Source organism: Oncorhynchus masou, chromosome 32, assembly GCF_036934945.1.
Source record: "Oncorhynchus masou masou isolate Uvic2021 chromosome 32, UVic_Omas_1.1, whole genome shotgun sequence".
In the NCBI taxonomy this organism is placed as follows: domain Eukaryota; kingdom Metazoa; phylum Chordata; class Actinopteri; order Salmoniformes; family Salmonidae; genus Oncorhynchus; species Oncorhynchus masou.
In genome coordinates, this window is record NC_088243.1 from 25321238 (window position 1) to 25342949 (window position 21712).

The 21712-nt window shown below is 42.4% G+C and overlaps 1 protein-coding gene across 5 annotated transcripts; it reads left to right on the forward strand.

Annotated features, from left to right (window-relative positions):
* The first annotated feature begins 845 nt into the window (after positions 1–845).
* c9orf72 (C9orf72-SMCR8 complex subunit) lies at positions 846–20825 on the forward strand. 5 transcript variants are annotated; one of them, XM_064953580.1, is made up of 11 exons: positions 1124–1482; positions 1604–1738; positions 12524–12980; positions 13144–13239; positions 16864–16928; positions 17676–17748; positions 18056–18172; positions 18501–18736; positions 18932–18989; positions 19111–19220; positions 19336–20825. In XM_064953580.1, the coding sequence occupies exons 2-11, from the start codon at positions 1695–1697 to the stop codon at positions 19520–19522; spliced, it is 1443 nt and encodes a 480-aa protein (XP_064809652.1). In that variant the 5' UTR covers positions 1124–1482; positions 1604–1694; the 3' UTR covers positions 19523–20825. The 5 variants fall into 5 exon arrangements, with proteins under 5 accessions (XP_064809654.1, XP_064809652.1, XP_064809655.1 ...); XM_064953582.1 differs by lacking the exons at positions 1124–1482; positions 1604–1738 and adding an exon at positions 846–1091; XM_064953583.1 differs by lacking the exon at positions 1604–1738.
* The last annotated feature ends 887 nt before the right edge of the window (positions 20826–21712 follow it).

Genomic DNA, 21712 nt, shown 5'->3' on the forward strand with positions numbered 1-21712 from the left:
CCTCCTCCCGATGTCTCATCGTTGTTGGTGATCAGGCCTACCACTGTTGCGTCGTCAGCAAACTTAATGATGGTGTTGGAGTCGCAGTCGTGGCCACGCAGTCGTGGGTGAACAGGGAGTACAGGAGAGGACTAAATACACACCCCCGAGGGGCCCCAGTGTTGAGGATCAGCGTGGCAGACGTGTTGTTGCCTAGCCTTACCACCTGGGGGCGGCCTGTCAGGATCCAGTTGCAGAGGGAGGTGTTTAGTCCCAGGGTCCTTAGCTTAGTGATGAGCTTTGTAGGCACTATGGTGTTGAATGCTGAGCTGTAGTCAATGAACAGCATTCTCACATAGGTGTTCCTTTGGTCCAGGTGGGAAAGGAAGTGTGGAGTGCGTTTGAGGATGCATCATCTTCAGATGAGAATGGGCAAGACAAAAGATTTATGTGCCTTTGAATGAGGTTTGGTAGGAGCCAGGCGCACCAGTTAGTGTTAAGAACTGCAACGCTACTGGGTTTTTCAAGCTCAACAATTTCCCATGAGTATCAATAATGATCCACCAAAGGACATCAAGACAATTTTACATAACTATGGGTAAGGTTGGAGTAAACATGGCCCAGCATCCTTGTAGAACGCTTTCGACACCTTGTGGAGTCCATGCCCTGAGGGAGGGGGGCGCAACTCAATATTAGGAAGGTGTTCCTAATGTTTGGTATTCTCAGTGTATGAATCAACCTTCAATATTATTTATTTGTTTTGCATGTAAAATTACATCATCTATCTTAGATACCCATAATATTTCGCTAGACGGCAGTGTGCCTTCACGACATATAATGTAGTGTTGACGAATGAGGAAGTGATTCTATTTCTCCGTGTTTTTCTGTTAAAGCAAATAGTATGGATATACTGACAAGATTCATGTCTCTCCGCCCTAACAATGGGAGGGAGAAAGATTTTCCGCTGAATTGGGCCTTTCTCTTCCTCTCTGCTTAACGTTCCCCCGTTTGCACCCCCACACAGTAGGTGGCAGAGTGCACTTTTAACATTTGTTTGTGCCGTCATTCCACACTATTTATGCGAGCTACAAACAAAATACATTGAGACTTTGGTGAGTAAAGCATCTCTTTTAAATGCAGATATAATTGAAAATGTTTTCGGACATGCCCGTTTCTATTTACAGCACGTTTACCAACATTATATGTACTAACGTTACAGCTTGGCTAGCTAGCTACTGCTTGTAATGCATACATACGCCTAACTAACTAGTAATGAGTCAGCTTCTGGCTCTGTATTAAGATGTGTAGTTCTCCTTTTATGTTTCACATTATTTAAACCCCAGAAAACATTAACCTTGACCACTTGTTGTAGACAGTAACCGAGCCTTTGACCATGACTCTCAGTTCCATGAAACATTTATTGGACGAAGACGTCTTCTGTGGGAGTTTGGTTAAGAGCAGCGACACTCAATCTGAACATTAACAGACGTAGTTTACGCCACGGTAAGGTTTTGGATGTATAAGGACCTTATCTTTCATATCAGCAAGAAGAAAACAACGGTTACATTGATACACACCTTGATATGGTTCTTGTTCCCACTAAGGCTATATCTCCATGTTACAGCGCTTGTTTACAGAAAATAGACAGAAGTCAAGAGGTGACCACTTGTGCTCGTTAGCCATCTAGCATGCACCTGGCTGAGTAGTTTTGTTGGATGGAGGCACCCATAGCTGTATGGATCTGTACAAAACTGCTACAGTAAGTGTGTGTATTTTATTTCAAGGATTCATTCTCGCGGATGTAGGTTAAGGGCCATATGTTTCGAAAGCCGTATCGCAAGCAATGATTATTGACGTTTCTAAACGTTAACACTGCGTTGGGATTGTAGTTCACACGAGCCAATCGTGGGCGAAGATATTGGCTGAAAACCAGGGAGAAGGCAGATTTATTTTGTATTATTTCACCTTTATTTAACCAGGTAGGCCAATTGAGAACAAGTTATCATTTACAACTGTGACCTGGCCAGGATGAAGGAAAGCAGTGTGACAAAAACACAGTTACACATGGGATAAACAAACGTACAGTCAAATACAGAATAGAAAAATCTGTATACAGTATGTGCAAATTAGGTAAGGAGGTAAGGCAATAAATAGGCCAATAGTGGTGAAGTAATTACAATGTAGCAATTTACACAGGAGTGATAGATGTGCAGATGAGGATGTGCAAGTATAAATACTGGTGTGCAAAAGAGCAGAAAAACAAATGGGGATGAGGTTGGTAGTTGGTTGGATGGGCTATTTACAGATGGGCTGTGTACAGCTGCAGCATCGGTAAGCTGCTCTGACAGCTGACGCTTAAAGTTAATGAGGGAGATAAGTCTCCAACTTCAGTGATTTTTGCAATTAGTTCCAGTCATTAGCAGCAGAGCACTGGAAGGAAAGGCGGCCAAAGAACGTGTTTGCTTTGGGGATGACCAGTGAAATATACCTGCAGGAGCGCGGAGGGTGTTGCTATTTTGACCAGTGAGCTGAGATGAGGTGGAGCTTTACCTAGCAAAGACTTATAGATGACCTGGAGCCAGTGGGTTTGGCGACGAATATGCAGAGGACCAGCCAACGAGAGCATACAGGTCGCAGTGGTGGGTTGTATATGGGGCTTTGGTGACAGACTGCATCCAATTTGCTGAGTAGAGTGTTGGAGGATATTTTGTAATTGACAACGTCAAGCATCAGTAGGATAGTCAGTTTTACGAGGGTAAGTTTGGCAGCATGAGTGAAGGAGGTTTTGTTTTGAAATAGAATGCCGATTCTAGATTTAACTTTGGATTGGCGCGAGAGCGACATCATTGATATATACAGAGAAAAGAGTCGGCCCGATAATTGAACCATGTGGCACCCCTATAGAGGCTGCCAGAGGTCCGGACAACAGGCCTTCCGATTTGACACACTGAACTCTGTCTGAGAAGTAGTTGGTGAACCAGGCGAGGCAGTCATTAGAGAAACCAAGGCTGTTGAGTCTGCCGATGTCAATCACCGTATTCTTAGAGTCAAAAGCCTTGGCTAGGTCGATGAAGACGGCTGCACAGTACCGTCTTTCATCGATGGCGGTTATATCATTTAGGACCTTGAGCGTGGCTGAGATGCACTGGTGACCAGCTCGGAAACCAGATTGCATAGTGGAGAAGTTACGGTGGGATTCGAAATGGTCGGTGATCTGTTTGTTCACTTGGCTTTCGAAGACTTTAGAAAGGCAGGGCAGGATGGATATACGTCTAATAGTTTGGGTCGAGAGTGTCTCCCCCTTTGAAGAGGGAGATGACCGCGACCACTTTCTAATCTTTCGGAATCTCAGATGATACGAAAGAGAGGTCGAACAGACTAGTAAAAGGGGTTGCAACAATGGCGGTGGATAATTTTAGGAAGAGAGGGTCCAGATTGTCTTGCCCAGCTGATTCGGAGGGGGGGCAGTTGCTGTGGGGGGTGTAGAGTTGTTGGCCGGGGTTGGGTTAGCTAGGTGGAAAGCATGGCCAGCCTTAGAGAGATGCTTATTGAAATTCTCAATTTATCATGGATTTATCAGTGGTGACAGTGTTTCCAAGTCTCATTGCTGTGGGCAGCTGGGAGGAGGTGTTCTTATTCTCCATGGACTTTAGTGTCCCAAAACTTTTTGGAATTAGTGCTGAATAACGCCTAGTGTTTTCGAGAGATAACAGTAACGCAGCTAGCTAGATGACCGCTGTCAAAATGTCATTTTATTGAACCTTTATTTTTATCAGGGAGTCATACTAAAACTATGGTCTCTTTCACAGATGAGCCCTGAATTACAGGAAATATTTGTGTTGTAAAGTTTGGTCTCGAGACCACATATTGAGTGTCTCGATATTGTCTCTGTGTCAGATACATTTGTACTCGTCTCAGACAGTGAGGATGTAATTTCTTCCCGAGTCCCATTGTCAGCTAATAAAACGGCTTCATTTTATGTTCTACATTGTAGAATAGTGAAGACCTCAAAACTATGAAATAACACATGGAATCATGTAGTAACTTTTTTTTAAACAAATCAAAATGTAATATATATTTGAGATTCTTCAAAGTAGCCACACCAGCTTCACCTGGAATGCTTGGAGTTCCCACATGCTGAGCACTTGTTGGCTGCTTTTCCTTTACTCTGCGGTCCAACTCATCCCAAACCATCTCAATTGGGTTGAGGTCGGGAGATTGTGGAAGCCAGGTTTTATTTATTTTATTTTTTACTTAATCTTATTTAACTAGGTCATCGGTTGCAGCACTCATCACTCTCATTCTTGGTCAAATAGCCCTTACACAGCCTGGAGGTGTTTTGGGTAATTTTCCTGTTGAAAAACAAATGATAGTCCCATTAAGTGCAAACCAAATGGGATAGCGTATTGCTGCAGGATGCTGTGGTAGCCATGCTGGGTAAGTGTGCCTTGAATTATAAATAAATCACCAACTGTGTCACCAGCAAAGCACCCATCACACCACCTACCAGCATCACGGTGAGAACCACACATGCGGTTCTTGAATGAGTAAGTGTGCCAACTTTTTTGACTGGTACTGTACATATTCCTTTCTTGAAACATGAATATCTTAACAAATCTTAATGTTTGCGCAGTAATGAACCAATAGTCCAAAATACAGTCAACATTGCTTATACACACTACTTAGTACCTACTGATGCGTATGAAAGTCATGTAGTGGCGGTATAGGGCATATCAATTATGTATTACAATAGAGAAATCATGCACAAAGTAGCCTACACAATCGCAATCCATGTGAAATATATTAACATGCGTGCCGCGCCACACACGCAGCCTACTTTCAGCGGAATAAATCAAATCACATTTTATTAGTCACATGCGCCCCTAATCAACAATGCAGTTAAATATATATGTGAATAAGAAATACAAATAACAAGTAATTAAAGAGCAGCAGTAAAATAACAATAGCGAGACTATTATACAGGGGGAAACCGGTACAGAGTCAATGTGCGGGGACAGTGGTTAGTTGAGGTAATATGTACATTAGGTAGTTATTAAAGTGACTATGCATAGATAATAAACAGAGTAGCAGTGGTGTAAAAGTGGGGGGAGCGGATGCAAATAGCCTGGGTAGCCATTTGATTAAATGTTCAGGAGTCTTATGGGTTGGGGGTAGAAGCTGTTTTAGAAGCCTCTTGGACCTAGACATGGTGCTCCGGTACTGCTTGTGTTGCGGTAGCAGAGAGAACAGCATGACGAGGGTGGCTGGAGTCTTTGACAATTTTTAGGGCCTTCCTTTGACACCATATCATTTAGTTTACTTGATAGCTACCTACACAAATAGCTAGCTAGAATAAAGTGTTAATAACAAGATAAAACTTAATTTAAATTTGGTAAGACCGCTTTAAGTTTCCCTGCATTAAAGTCCCCGGCCACTAAGTGTGCTGCCTCTGCGTGAGCGTTTTCCTGTTTGCTTATGGCGGAATACAGCTCATTGAGTGCGGTCTTCGTGCCAGACTCAGTCTGTGGTGGTATGTCGACAGCTATGAAAAGTACAGATAAACTCTCTAGGTAGATGGTGTGGTCTACAGCTTATCATGAAATACTCTACCACAGGCGAGCAAAACCTTGGGACTTTCTTAGATATCCTGCACCAGCTGTTAATTACAAAAATAGTCTGCCGCCCCTTGTCTTACCAGACGCCACTGTTCTACCCTGCTGATACAGCGTATAACCAGCCAGCTGTATGTTGATAATGTCGTCGTTCAGCCACGACTCTGTGAAATAATCTATTACAGTTTTGAATGTCCCGTTAGTAATTTAATCTTCTGCCTAGGTTATCCATTTTATTTTCCAAAGTTTGCACGTTTGCTAGCAGAATGGAAGGCAGTGGGGGTTTATTTGATCGCCCACAAATTCTCAGAAGCCTGCCCTCAGGCCCCCTTTTCTCAGCCTTCTCTTCATGCAAATGACGGGGATCTGGGCCTGTTCCCGGGAAAGCAATATGTCATTCTCGTTGGACTCGTTAACGTGGGAAAAAAGGATTCTGCCAGTTCGTGGTGAGTAATCGCAGTTCTGATGTCCAGAAGTTATTTTCGGTCATAAGAGACGGTGGAAGCAACATTATGTACAAAATAAGTTAAAGAAACAAAAAAACACAATTGGATAGGAGCATGTAAAACGTCAGCCGCCTTCACCGGCGCAATCTTATTTACACTTTAGGCATTTAGCAGACGCTCTATCCAGAGCGACTTACAGTAGTGAGTGCATATATTTTTGTACTGGTCCCCCATGGGAATCAAACCCACCACCCTGGCATTACAAGCGCCATGCTCTACCAACTGATCCACATGGGGCATCTGCAGGCATCAGCAGTGCTCAGCAGCTGTTTTTTTTGTTGCATGGAGCAGCTCACAGAATGACATCTGTAGCTGGTAGCGTAGGAAATATGTTTAAATTTATATCTACCAGTAAATGCTAACTAAGACAGCAATGGGTATGCAAACCAGGTATTGAAAAAGTTTAGTCTGAAGTGTTGATTAGGCTATTTGTGATGCGCAATTGTCATCATGCTGTTTGCATCAGGGGCATAGACATCAATGAATCAAATGTATTTAGGAAGCCCTTTTTACATCAGTCGATGTCAGTGCTGTTTTTTTATTTTTTTATTTTACCTTTATTTAACCAGGTAGGCAAGTTGAGAACAAGTTCTCATTTACAATTGCGACCTGGCCAAGATAAAGCAAAGCAGTTCGACACATACAACAACACAGAGTTACACATGGATTAAAACAAACATACAGTCAATAATACAGTATAAACAAGTCTATATACGATGTGAGATAAGGGAGGTAAAGGCAAAAAAAGGCCATGGTGTCAAAGTAAATACAATATAGCAAGTAAAACACTGGAATGGTAGATTTGCAATGGAAGAATGTGCAAAGTAGAAATAAAAATAATGGGGTGCAAAGGAGCAAAATAAATACAGTAGGGAAAGATGTAGTTGTTTGGGCTAAATTATAGATGGGCTATGTATAGGTGCAGTAATCTGTGAGCTGCTCTGACAGTTGGGGCTTAAAGCTAGTGAGGGACATAAGTGTTTCCAGTTTCAGAGATTTTTGTCGTTCGTTCCAGTCATTGGCAGTAGAGAACTGGAAGGAGAGCCGGCCAAAGAAAGGATTGGTTTTGGGGGTGACCAGAGAGATATACCTGCTGGAGCGCGTGCTACAGGTGGGTGATGCTATGGTGACCAGCGAGCTAAGGGGGGACTTTACCTAGCAGGGTCTTGTAGATGACATGGAGCCAGTGGGTTTGGAGACGAGTATGAAGCGAGGGCCAGCCATCGAGAGCGTACAGGTCGCAATGTTGGGTAGTATATGGGGCTTTGGTGACAAAATGGATTGCACTGTGATAGACTGCATCCAATTTGTTGAGTAAGGTATTGGAGGCTATTTTGTAAATGACATCGCCGAAGTCGAAGATTGGTAGGATGGTCAGTTTTACAAGGGTATGTTTGGCAGCATGAGTGAAGGATGCTTTGTTGCGAAATAGGAAGCCAATTCTAGATTTAACTTTGGATTGGAGATGTTTGATGTGGGTCTGGAAGGAGACTTAGGCTAACCAGACACCTAGGTATTTGTAGTTGTCCATGTATTCTAAGTCAGAGCCGTCCAGAGTAGTGATGTTGGACAGGCGGGCAGGTGCAGGCAGCGATCGGTTGAAGAGCATGCATTTAGTTTTACTTGTATTTAAGAGCAATTGGAGGCCACGGAAGGAGAGTTGTATGGCATTGAAGCTTGCATGGAGGGTTGTTAATACCGTGTCCAAAGAAGGGCCAGCAGTATACAGAATGGTGTCGTCTGCGTAGAGGTGGATCAGAGACTCAGCAGCAGCAAGAGCGACATCATTGATGTATACAGAGAAGAGAGTTGGTCCAAGAATTGAACCCTGTGGCACCCCCAGAGACTGCCAAAGGTCCAGACAGCAGACCCTCCGATTTAACACACTGAACTCTATCAGAGAAGTAGTTGGTGAGGCAATCATTTGAGAAACCAAGGCTGTCGAGTCTGCCTATGAGGATGTGGTGATTGACAGAGTCGAAAGCCTTGGCCAGATCAAAGAATACGGCTGCACGGTAATGTTTCTTATCGATGGCGGTTAAGATATCGTTTAGAACCTTGAGCGTGGTTGAGGTGCACCCATGACCAGCTCTGAAACCAGATTAGATAGCAGAGAAGGTATGGTGAGATTTGAAATAGTCGGTAATCTATTGACTTGGCTTTCGAAGACCTTAGAAAGGCAGGGTAGGATAGATATAGGTCTGTAGCAGTTTGGGTCAAGAGTGTCCCCCCACCTTTGAAGAGGGGGATGACCGCAGCTGCTTTCCAATCTTTGGGAATCTCAGACGACACGAAAGAGAGGTTGAACAGGCTTGTAATAGGGGTGGCAACAATTTCGGCAGATAATCTTTTAGAAAGAAAGGGTCCAGATTGTCTAGCCCAGCTGATTTGTAGGTGCCCGGCTGATTTGTAGGGGTCCAGATTTTGCAGCTCTTTCAGAACATCAGCTGACTGGATTTGGGAGAAGGAGAAATGGGGAAGGCTTGGGCGAGTTGCAGGGGGGGTGTAGTGCTGTTGACCGGGGTAGGAGTAGCCAGGTGGAAAGCATGGCCAGCCGTAGGAAACACTGTCACCACTAATAAATCCACTATAATTGAGAATTTCAATAAGCATTTTTCTATCTTCAGTGCAGTGGGCAGCTGGGAGGAGGTGTTCTTATTCTCCATGGACTTTACAGTGTCCCAGAACTGTTTTGAGTTAGTGTTGCAGGAGCAAATTTCTGCTTGAAAAAGCTAGCCTTGGCTTTAACTGCCTGTGTATAATGGTTTCTAGCTTCCCTGAACAGCTGCATATCACGGGGCTGTTTGATGCTAATGCAGAACGCCACAGGATGTTTTTGTGCTGGTCAAGGGCAGTCAGGTCTGGGGAGAACCAAGGGCTATATCTGTTCCTGGTTCTAAATTTCTTGAATGGGGCATGCTTATTTAAGATGGTTAGGAAGGCATTTAAAAAAATCAATATGCTTCCAGGAGACCCCGGCCAGGTCGATTAGAAAGGCCTGCTCGCTGAAGTGTTTCAGGGAGCGTTTGACAGTGATGAGTGGAGGTCGTTTGACCGCTGACCCATTACGGATGCAGGCAATAAGGCAGTGGATGGGCCTGGGTGGACAGAGGCCCACCCAATGGGGAGCCAGACCCTGACAAGCCCACCCAATCAGATTTATGTGGTTTCAGCATTGTTGTGGACTTAGACCATCAAAGTTGTATTTTCTATTAAAGAAAGTGTACTTTTTTTGTTGTTGAGTGGGGGGTGAAAATCTGGAAAACCATAACTTGATTTTTCACACAGGGTGCCTTTCTCTGGGTAGGCCATTTGGGAACTTTTTTGGCTAAATTTGATTATACCCACTTCTCCAGGCACCACTACACAACTGTATAGGGCCGATGGAAAGACAGCAGTCACACACAGTATGATGTTAAAGGATAAGCAGTCCATGAACTCGGACATAATAAGCCAGTAGATCCCGATCATAAGAATACAAAAACACAGCTATTTGGCGTTTCCCAATCAAAATGTACAACTATTACTCCCGTTGCATGAAACAGTTGGCACACAAAGTAACCAGTGACTTAAAGTGAAACTGACAGTGTAACGGATGTGAAACTGCTAGCTTAGTTAGCGGTGCACTAAATAGCGTTTCAATCGGTGACGTCACTTGCTCTGAGACCTTGAAGTAGTGGTTCCCCTTTTTCTGCAAGGGCCGAGGCTTTTGTGGAGCGATGGGTAACGACGCTTCGAGGGTGACTGTTGTTGATGTGTGCAGAAGGTCCCTGGTTCGCGCCCGGGTATGGGCGAGGGGACAGTTTAAAATTATACTGTTACAACAGCATTTGAACTGCTTTGCAGATATGAAACAAACAGACAATCATAATATCAGTCAAGTTTTAAAAATAGGTTCTATTTGACTCAACATCCATGACGTACACTAAGGCATTGTTGGCAGAATAGAGTAATACAGTTCAATGTATGATTACTATTCATCAATACATTTCTTGGTAGTCCCAAAAGTATTTTCATCAGGTTGTAAATTACATCTGGCCTGGTACATTGTTTGCTGCCTCCATATGGGATGCACTGTTTTAATGACTCAATATTCTGGACAAAAACTGACAAATGTAACCAAGGCTGAGAATGTCAATACATTCAAACTAGCAAGGGCAATGATCACAAATCAGCCATAATGTGGCTAATAGGCTAACGTATCTATTTATGTAGCACGCTAAAAACACAGAGCCTAATGTTGGCTTGGATGACATGCCATTGCAGGAGTGGGTGGGTGAGTGACTGACTTTTTCCCCTTATTGTTTTTTTGGTGGCTATACAATGCTAGAGAAGCAGGTTTCATTCGGTTATTTATCTAGAACTTGTACAACTATTATATAGTAAGCATATCTCTTGCGTTTGCAAATTCACTCTATCTACTTTGATTTCGGAGCACTCTCGTCTGCGTACCAGAGCGCAGAACTGATGAATTTACGAACGGAACACCTGCTGAATATGACCGATATCAGTAAACGTAGGGGGGGGGTAGTCAACATGTAAGCAGCCTAACCAGCTCTACTGCGCCGAGTAAAATGGTCAGAGTGAGGTGTTCTCATTTGTGTCTGGGAGTAGCAAGCTAGCCAACTTTAGCCAGTTAGCTTGGGTGGTTGTTTGGGACAAGCATGCATTGGCAGGCAAGCTACAGAAGGAAGAGTAGGTTACAATTCCCTATGGTTTATCATTGCAATTTTGATGGCCAACTAGCCGAAAAAGTTTGAGTGTTTATCTAATGTTCCTTCATTAGATTTGCGCTTATCTTGCTCTGGCTTGCTCATAACAGAGGGACAGAGAGTCTACCTTTTTCATGGTTGTTTGGTCAATAGGACTGTAAAGTTCCAAAATGTAAGAGGACTCCTGTGGTGTTTTACATATTTGCAGAAATCCATTCGGGTGTATTTTGTGGCTTTTGGCTAATGCGTTCTAATAATCTAAATTCGCGCTGTTCAACTGCCTGTAAACACACAGTTCAGTTCAAAGTAAATGATGGCAGCCGCTGGTGTCAAATGGCTTGTTTGTAATGGTCTACTGTCACTCTGATTGTCTACAGCGCACCAAGTGTTTTTATCCGGTTTTATTTGCTGCAGTGTCTATTAATTGTTCAAATGCACGGCCACTTTCCCACTATATTGCTATAGAATTTTCACAAATGCCTTCCTAAACTTTCTAGGAATTTAGGAAAATGACTAAGTGGTCGCTTGTCAGACCATTTTAAAGTGTCCTTCTTTCTGGGGGTGTATATGGACAGATTTGAGTAAGGTTTCATATTGCTAAAATGCTGTCCATTCCACTTTAAATGCAACAATGTTTCACATGCACACAAGGTATTTTCAAATAGATGTCTAACGGCGAGCATGCTGCAGTAAAAAAATCCAGTTCCACTCACCAGATGATGATCATTTGAAACTTCTTTTTGAAAGTTAATTCTTGAAAAGGGAGAAGCTAACAAATTAGCAACAACATCCTCTTTGATAACACCTGCTGCAGCCGCTGCAAACTAGCTGGACCTTGTGAAAACTCATGCTTGCTATTGCGCAGTGACCTATTGGCCTTCAAGAAGGCAGAAGTTTCTGTACGTTTTTGTAAAAACGGTCCCACTTATTAAGTCAAAATATGATTGGTTGATTCCACTGTCACTCCAAAAAAAATTACCTAATACAGTTGAGCATTTCACTTAAGGTCTACACCTGTTGTATTTGGCATATGTGACAAAAGCTTTGATTTGAATGGCAGATGCCTTTTATCTAGCTTCTGATGGCTTAGCCAATGGCTGACTTGGATAGCTAGATTTATCTCCCCAGAGACCAGCACAGAAAAATCCTGATTGGGTATTTTTTTTTCTCTTTAGTGTTAAACCTTTCCAACAAAATTTAAGAGATTAAATCGGAACATCATTGAAAGTAATTATAATTATTGTTCCCTGTGTTTGGGTTAATAATAATTCATAGTGGCTCTATTTTCCCTCAGCATGCTTTGTTTCACTATATAGAATCCATATGATCTGAAATATGAACACAGAAATACTGGACATTTTGAACTCTTATTATGGTGATTTGACAATTACAATCATCGTCTTGACTCGGACTCAATTTGCTCCCGAACACAACACTGGAAAATACACACCAATTTGTTTAATATTTTAGGTAGTTAAAAAGTATTATGTCTTGTGTGGATTTATACACTATGAGACTAAACTTGCCTGTTTTTAATGGAGATTTGTATTTATGAAGGTGCAAGAGTTCAATATTGTTAGTTTGTGGGATGGACTCTTTGTATGACATCTATTTTTTCTTCCTATAAGATATCTATTTATTGTTCAAGCTGTATAATTCTACCAGCCAGGCGTGATCTACGTTCCACCTTTCTGGTCTTCCAACCCACCCCCAGGTACAGTAACAACATGTCTTCTGGCCCACCTCAGTCGCCCGCAGTGGCTAAGACAGAGGTGACTGTCGAAGGAGAATGCCCTCTCCTCGCCGCCACCTTTGCCTACTGGGACAACATCCTAGGCCCGCGAGTGCGCCACATCTGGGCTCCCAGGTGTGAGCAGCCGCTGTTGCTGAGTGACGGTGAAGTCACCTTCCTGGCCAATCACACTCTGAACGGGGAGATTCTGCGCAGCGCTGAGTGTGGAGCGGTGGACGTCAAGTTCTTTGTCCTAGCTGAGAAGGGCGTCATCATTGTCTCTCTGATCTTTGACGGCGAGCTGAAGGGTGACAAGAACACGTGTGCCCTGTCCATTATTCTTCCACAGACAGAGCTGGCCTTCTACCTGCCCCTGCACACTGTCTGTGTGGAGAGGCTCAAACACATAATCCGCAAGGGACGCATCTGGATGCAGAAAGTAAGTGTTCAGATTTTAAGTTCCAAGTCTATCCCCTACTAGGCCACCCCCTTAAGGCAGTGTTTCTCAATCCATCACTAGGGAAAATGATTTATCATTATAGCCCAGTACTACCACCTGAATCACCTAGCCTGCCATACCGGTATTTGTCATTGACATACAGGGCTACAACATCATTTCTGTGCTGACATCAGAGATTGTCCCCATCATGGAGCTGCTGTCCTCCATGAAGACACACAGTGTCCCAGAGGACATAGATGTGAGTATCAAAAGCCATCGTGCACATTTGGCAACACTTTCATCGTGCAAAAAATATAGTAAAGCTCATTATACTCTGCAGATCCATTTATGTTGCAACTTTGCTTTTAACAGTTAGTGGGGTCTGAAATTGACAACATTGATGAAGATTAGCAAAAACTACTGAATAAAATGAATAATTCAAATACTGTATACTATATTGTATGCTCAAAAAAAAGGGAAATATATATTTTTTTACTAATACAATTTCTGAGATTGAGATTTTGAACTATTGACACCCCTGTCTTCAATACCTCACCTTGCAAGGATAACGACACTGAGCCTTTTTCTAAAATGCTTTGAGTTGGAGAACACACTGGGATGGATCTTAGACAATTTCTCCTTCCAGATCCTTGATATCCTATATCTGGGTTAATGGACTGGACTGTCCTCTTCAACAGGTTTTCAATCAGACCTGGGCAGGGGGGCTGGCTAACAACTGATGAGAGTGTGAAATAACACAAGCGTAGACCAAAATGGACCTTTCTCCAGGGAAATGACTCAGGACTTTTATTCAGGGAACGAAACAACAGAATGCGTCATGGCGCTGGGTAGCAATTACAACCAAACCAAAACCTAGCTTGTCTTTGAGCCTTTATACACAGGTCTTCTGGTCCCTGTCTGCTACTGGACATCTAAGCTGTTTACCGGCGTATCCAACAAAAGAAAACAGAAATCCAACAGTATTGTCCTTACTTGGGTCAGGTCTACAGCCAAGTAACATCCGGTAGGTTCCTGTCCAGTGTGGGTTTGATATCCTTCCCAGTGTTGGAGGGCTCTGCATGTCAGCTTTTTTTAAATGTCTTTTTTACCTTTATTTAACTAGGCAAGTCAGTTAAGAACAAATTCTTATTTTCAATGACTGCCTAGGAACAGTGGGTTAACTGCCTTGTTTAGGGGCAGAACGACAGATATACCTCGTCAGCTCGGGGATTCGATCCAGCAACCTTTCAGTTACTGGCCCAACGCTCTCACCACTACGCTCCGTCAGCTCTTGCCGCTCCAGACCAAAAAACTGATCTGGCCAGAGCCAGATTAAAACAGCCACCACCCAATCTCCAAGTAGTTATATCAAGTAGTAGTTTTCTCAATCTGTATTCAAATAGTTTTAAAAAAGTAATCGTTTCTGAGATGTATATTCAAATAGTTTTAAAAAGTAGTTATTTTTTGGGATCTATAATCAAGTAGTTGTTCCCCGGGAAAAAGTTACTTTCCACAAAGCATAGGTAAAACTATAGTTGTTATCTCAGGTCTTGAAAACCATGTTTTTAATTGAAGAAGGTAGTTCATACGCATGGACGAAGGATATTAAGGATCTGGAAGAATTCTGTATGGAGGAATGGTTTAAGATCCCTCCCAATGTGTTCTCCAACTCCTAAAACATTTTAGAAAAAGGCTCCATGCTGTTATCCTCGCAAGGTGAGGTATTGAAAACGGGTGTCAATCATTTTTATCCCTACCTTTTTGGGAGATTATTACTTGTAAAACAAAATCTCTTATCTGAGCAATTATGTTAGTATAATATACACTGCTCAAAAAAATAAAGGGAACACTTAAACAACACAATGTAACTCTAAGTCAATCACACTTCTGTGAAATCAAACTGTCCACTTAGGAAGCAACACTGATTGACAATTAATTTCACATGCTGTTGTGCAAATGGAATAGACAACAGGTGGAAATTATAGGCAATTAGCAAGACACCCCCAATAAAGGAGTGGTTCTGCAGGTGGTGACTACAGACCACTTCTCAGTTCCTATGCTTCCTGGCTGATGTTTTGGTCACTTTTTAATGCTGGCGGTGCTTTCACTCTAGTGGTAGCATGAGACGGAGTCCACAACCCACGCAAGTGGCTCAGGTAGTGCAGTTCATCCAGGATGGCACATCAATGCGAGCTGTGGCAAGAAGGTTTGCTGTGTCTGTCAGCGTAGTGTCCAGAGCATGGAGGCGCTACCAGGAGACAGGCCAGTAATTCAGGAGACGTGGAGGAGGCCGTAGGAAGGCAACAACCCAGCAGCAGGACCGCTACCTCCGCCTTTGTGCAAGGAGGAGCACTGCCAGAGCCCTGCAAAATGACCTCCAGCAGGCCACAAATGTGCATGTGTTTGCTCAAACGGTCAGAAACAGACTCCATGAGGGTGGTATAAGGGCCCGACGTCCACAGGTGGGGGTTGTGCATACAGCCCAACACCGTGCAGGATGTTTGGCATTTTCCAGAGAACACCAAGATTGGCAAATTCGCCATTGGTGCCCTGTGCTCTTCACAGATGAAAGCAGGTTCACACTGAGCACATGTGACAGTCTGGAGACACCGTGGAGAACGTTCTGCTGCCTGCAACATCCTCCAGCATGACCGCTTTGGTGGTGGGTCAGTCATGGTGTGGGGTGGCATTTCTTTGGGGGGCTGCACAGCCCTCCATGTGCTCGCCAGAGGTAGCCTGACTGCCATTAGGTACCGAGATGAGTTCCTCAGAACCCTTGTGAGACCATATGCTGGTGCGGTTGGCCCTGGGTTCCTGCTAATGCAAAACCATGCTAGACCTCATGTGGCTGGAGTGTGTCAGCAGTTCCTGCAAGAGGAAGGCATAGATGCTATGGACTGGCCCGCCCGTTCCCCAGAATCCAATAAAGCACATCTGGGACATCATGTCTCGCTCCATCCACCAATGCCACGTTGCACCACAGACTGTGCAGGAGTTGGCGGATGCTTTAGTCCAGGTCTGGGAGGAGATCCCTCAGGAGACCATCCGCCACCTCATCAGGAGCATGCCCAGGCGTTGTAGGGAGGTCATACAGGCACATGGAGGCCACACACACTACTGAGCCTCATTTTGACTTGTTTTAAGGACATTACATCAAGGTTGGATCAGCCTGCAGTGTGGTTTTCCACTTTAATTTTGTGTGACTCCAAATCCAGACCTCCATGGGTTGATACATTTGATTTCCATTGATAATTTTTATGATTTTTGTCAGCACATTCAACTATGTAAAGAAAAAAGTATTCATTCAGATCTTATTTTAGTGTTCCCTTTTATTTTTTTGAGCAGTGTAATTCCCCCCCCCCTTTTTTTTGAGCATACACATTTTTAGCTATACTGTATGTTTTTAGTCATTTTTGCTCATCTTTATCAAAGCTGTCAATCATTTCTGACCCCACTGTATGTCCATGAGAAAGAGACTATTATACCTGCAGTTCACTGTCACATTATCACATGGGTATCCAAGAATGATATCCAACTAGTTTCACTGATATGTTAAGTCTTGCACAGCTTTCATTACCAGGCAAAAACCCCATTTGAAAATTAAACTAAAACTTCAAAGCCTCCACAATTTCTGTGGAAAAGAAAGCTGAAGGTTCTAACCAATGAGGCTCCACTGAAGCTTTAATTATCTTTTTGATGTTCATCAATGAGATGTGCAAAGTCACACACAATTCCACAATAATTTGAGGATTATACTACTCAAATTCGGGCAATAACTACTCTCTCTGTCTCACCACAGTTAAAGTAGGCAAACATTTTTATCTTGTCCTTCATATTGAGGACTATTTCACCAAAGAACTCTTGTTTGTTCCAACTGTGTTAGATCAAGGACACCATCCTAAATGATGACGATATTGGAGACAGCTGCCATGAAGACTTCCTGCATAAGTAAGCACTGTTATTGTAGGCTTATCTGCTTCATTCTGAAAATTGGAAGCATCTTGCCTGTAAGTTGTCTACCTGTTTTTTTTAAATTATTTTTTATTATATATGTTTTTTTTTTTACAGTACCAGAACCATTTACTATTTAACCATAGGAAAAGTATAAATACTGCAAGGCAGTGTTGACTAAATTGAGCTCTGAGACTGATAAGTAATCTCTATTAACTAATGTTGCCAACAAGTGGAAAACCCTTCACATTATCAAGAAACAACCTTGAGTGTCCTTGCTTTTCTTTTTGTAGGATAGTCACAGGGTTAAAAAAACATGTTTTACTCTCCTTCAGGTTAACAGCTTTTCTCTCCTTTTTATCCAAACTGGGCAGGTCCATTAGGTACACATTGCTTACCTTGCACACTATATTTGTGATGAGATTGTAGTTATCAGCGGAATGCAGTTATGCACCCCTTGACAAATCTGTCTAAACATCATTATCTTAACTGCCTGTGGAGATGACAAATACACTGCACGTCATAATTTCTTTACTCAGCTTTTAAGTGTTCTTGCAGTAGTCAGGAAACACTTGTCACTTTAGAGACCTATATTAGTCATATTTTTATGACAAACACATGGACACATTTTAATACATTTTAATGTTGCTCATGTTCTCATTATGCTAAATTAATATCAAGTGACTATTCCTTGTCATTAATTTTTTTAAAGTACACACAAATGAAATTGCCTCCGTCTCTCAGGGCCATCAGTTCTCATCTCCAAACATGTGGCTGCTCCATGGTGGTCGGAAGCAACCCAGACAAAGTCAACAAGGTACTGACAGGCTGCCAATACTCTGCTTAACACATACATTGGCTACTGTATGTATGTATGTATGCATGCATGTATCAGCATATGCATTCACACTCATGCACACAGTAGTTGTATAAAAATGTTCTATACACAGGCATGTCTGCATATGTTATTGTGTATCTACAAAAAAATTGCAGCATACCAAAATCTGACATTACAGGTTAACACGCACACACACCCACATTCTCCTCCAAATCCTCTCTCCCTCATTAAAATGCGGATGTGTTGTGAGGTATTCCACGTTGATTTGTGTTTTCTTGTGCTCTAGATAGTGCGAACACTGAGCCTTTTCCTCACCCCTGCTGAGAGGAAGTGCTCTCGGCTCTGTAAAGCTGACTCCTCTTTCAAGTACGACACAGGACTGTTTGTACAAGGCCTCCTCAAGGTACCACGCCACTCTAAATTACAGTTCTCTAATGCTGGTCCTGGAGAGCCAGTGGATGTGCAGGCAATTGTTGTATATATTTATTTTTTAGCACTAACGCACTACAAACACTCTTCGGTCCAATGTGTTCAATGAGGGTTACTTAATTTTGTTTTCTCACATCTTGATTATCCCATTGTAAGTGCATGCAAATTAATAGTCATGCAAAGTAAGTATTTTATTTCAAACCAAGGCCTCAAAAAATGAACAAAAGGTCATAGCTTAACAGACTGCCAGTTTGGCATTGTGATCCCCCTCATTACTCTCCCCCTCCTTTCTCCAAACCAAGGACTCCACGGGCAGCTTCGTCTTGCCCTTCCGCCAGGTGCTGTACTCGCCCTACCCGACCACACACATCGACGTGGACATCAACACGGTTAAGCAGATGCCACCCTGCCATGAGCACACGTACAACCAGCGCCTCTACATGCGCTCGGAGCTCAGCACACTCTGGAAGGCAGCCAGCGAGGATGACATCGCCCCCGACGCTGTCATTCACACCGATGAGTCCTTCACCCCCAACCTGTATGCTTTCTTCTCTCCTGTTCTGTTATTCCAATTAAATTGGAATTGCCTGTGTTTTATTTAGATGCCTTAACAGCATTGATTGATTTATTTCATATGTATCAAATTTGTATGTCTTGTTTACATTAACATTCATGAAAGATGTGGATGTTAATTCTGTTTTTGTGACCACTAAAAGCTCCACTCTTTTCTCAGAAATATTTTTCAGGATGTTATGCATAAAGACACTCTGGTGAAGTTATTTATAGATGAGGTAAGACACCAGAAAAAAGGAAGCAACCATATTTGTGGTGCTGAAAAATGGTCTCATATGTCGGCCTTTTGTTGGCTTATCAGGGCCAACAATAATAGTTGATTCTCGGTGTTGTTCCCAGGTGTTCATGCTGAAGCCAGGCCTCAATCTGCGAAGTACTTACTTAGCCCAGTTCTTGCTGATCCTTCACAGGAAGGCTCTCACGCTACTCAAATACATTGAAGATGAAACGTAAGTTACCTTCCGCTATGGAAGCAGATGTAATTGGTTTCAATTGCACTTTTGTCCCAGCACAGCAGGACACCGTGTAATACAACTTTTTTATGTTTGAATTCCCCACCCTCAGGCAAAAGGGAAAGAAGCCTTTCCGCTCCTTGCGCAGCTTGAAGACAGACCTCGACCTGATGGTGGAAGGCGACTTGAATATTGTCATGGCTTTTGCTGAGAAGCTGAGGGCTGGACTGCACTCCTTTGTATTTGGGAAGCCATTCTACACCAGTGTACAGGAGCGAGACGTGCTCATGAGTTTTTGACTCTTTTACTCTTATCCTCATGACTTATGTTTGTTATCTTTAATTATTTATTTTTATTGTAGCATTGTCATTAAGGAACCTGCAAGTAAGCATTTCATTGGACGGTGTATACCAAGGTTATTATAGTAAAATAAACAAATTGTAAAAACAATATAGTAAACAAATAACATTTGCTGAAACGTATAATTGACTGCAAAACGAACTAAAATGGAAGCCATCATAAATTGTTTTTCCCCTTCTAAACAAATCTAATACGATGTAACCTTTTTTTCTAATGGGGTTTTTGAGCTTCTGAATATGGTGTTTAAGTACTGCCAGTAGATGCTGACGTTTCAATAGGCTTAGTTTGTGCATTGCTATCACTAGCTAACAGGGAAGAAATCTGAGGGCAAGTGCAGAGCCGGACTGGGCTAAGCTAGAACAGCTTGTAAAGTTGGAGCCGTTCACAATCTACAGCGACAAACTTCAGACTGACAGACAGTTGCTGTCTGATGTGCCGTGCCTTCTCACTTGCAATCTACTAGTACTGGGGGGGAGAGAGTGAGAAAGACACCTCTAGCAAGGATGGCTGTTTATCCTAAGCTGTGGCACTGGATCTGGTTTCTGCCCCTGCATCCCAAGAGAATATTCTTTGTCCGTGGGCAACTGTCATCAGGCTTAAGAAACCGAACGACCATCTCTCTGGAACCCAGTCTTCTTGAAGATGAACCAGAATCTTGTTTGGTGGAGCAGAAACACACACAAGCTGGCTGGCTTTGAACTGATAGATTTGTGAATGTGTTGCTAATGTTTTTGCAGCCATTTTTATTAACCTATTTGAAGGGCTTAGTCAGTTACACATGTTTAATATTACATAAACATAAAATGTCAAATGGGCCAGGACTTCATTTGTTTTTTCCTTTCTGTCAGGTAAAGGTACCTGACTCTTATCTGCTACTACATTTTTAAAAGCATTGGAATTGTGTTAACATGGGCAAGAGTTTCCTTCCACCATAATTCTTGCATCAGTCTTGGTGTTTATCTTTTTAAATCCAAGATGTTAGGCCTATCACGTTATGTATTACTGCCCCCCCGCAAGAAGTGACATCCACCCCAAACTAACTATAGACCGACAACACACATGGCTCCTGTTTTTCTCAAACAAACTAAAGTAAAACTAGTAAACCAAGTCTGATCTAACAAACTAAACTGAATTTCAAATTAAAAACAATAGAAATAACATTAAATTACAAAACTATAATAACCTTGACGTATACCATGCATATCCTGTACATATGACTAATAAAACTTACCCATTTCAAGATGTGATAGTTAAGACATTTACATGTGATTTGTCCAAAAGCTGCCTTTTATTAGGGAGAGATTTTCTGTCCACTAAACAGTGTTTGAAATGTGCAAAAACAATACAGAATTTCCAAAGGTCCACATTTCAGATGTTGAATTTTTGGAGGATCTCTGTCCCATTTAAAAGTCCAAACACTCAATGTCTTATTGAAAGCGTGAGTCTGGTGTCTTCAGTGTCTGTGGTACAACGAGCACTTGGCGGGACTTCTTTATTTATGAAACTTGAATGTTTGGATACCTTTCATATCAATGTTAGCACACTGATTGTACAACATGTTTAATTACATGGCGGAAATCCAGAGTTAATGTAGTCTTTCTGTTGACTGACAGACTAGAACAGCCATGTCTAGGTTATGAACCACAATTGCCCTTTTCAGTGCCAATACTTCACGCTTACATGATAGCCAATTGTAGAGCTTTAGGTTGGCAAAATGATAATTACAAGAGGGACAACTTCATCTGATGCACGTATGGTCAACACACCCTCTGGTTTTGTTATAATGAACCATTTGCATGGGATATGGTCTGTAGTCTTGAATTTGAGCACATTGCAATTATGGATATGTACTGTAGGTCTGAGCATGCATGCTGATTGTTGACAAGAGACAGGTTATTTTTAGTATTGTTTTTCACATGTACATCTTGATGTGTATAGAATGAATTTAACTTATGAGGTATAATGTGATACACCAGGCCATATCATATCGGTATCATGTCTTACCATACTTGTTATCATATAGTTGCCATTTGATGACATGATTCTAAATGCATCTTAATGTTTTATCGTATAGCATCTTTGACTCATCAACTTTGACTCAGGTGGCCTTAACTTATTTTCTCACAAAC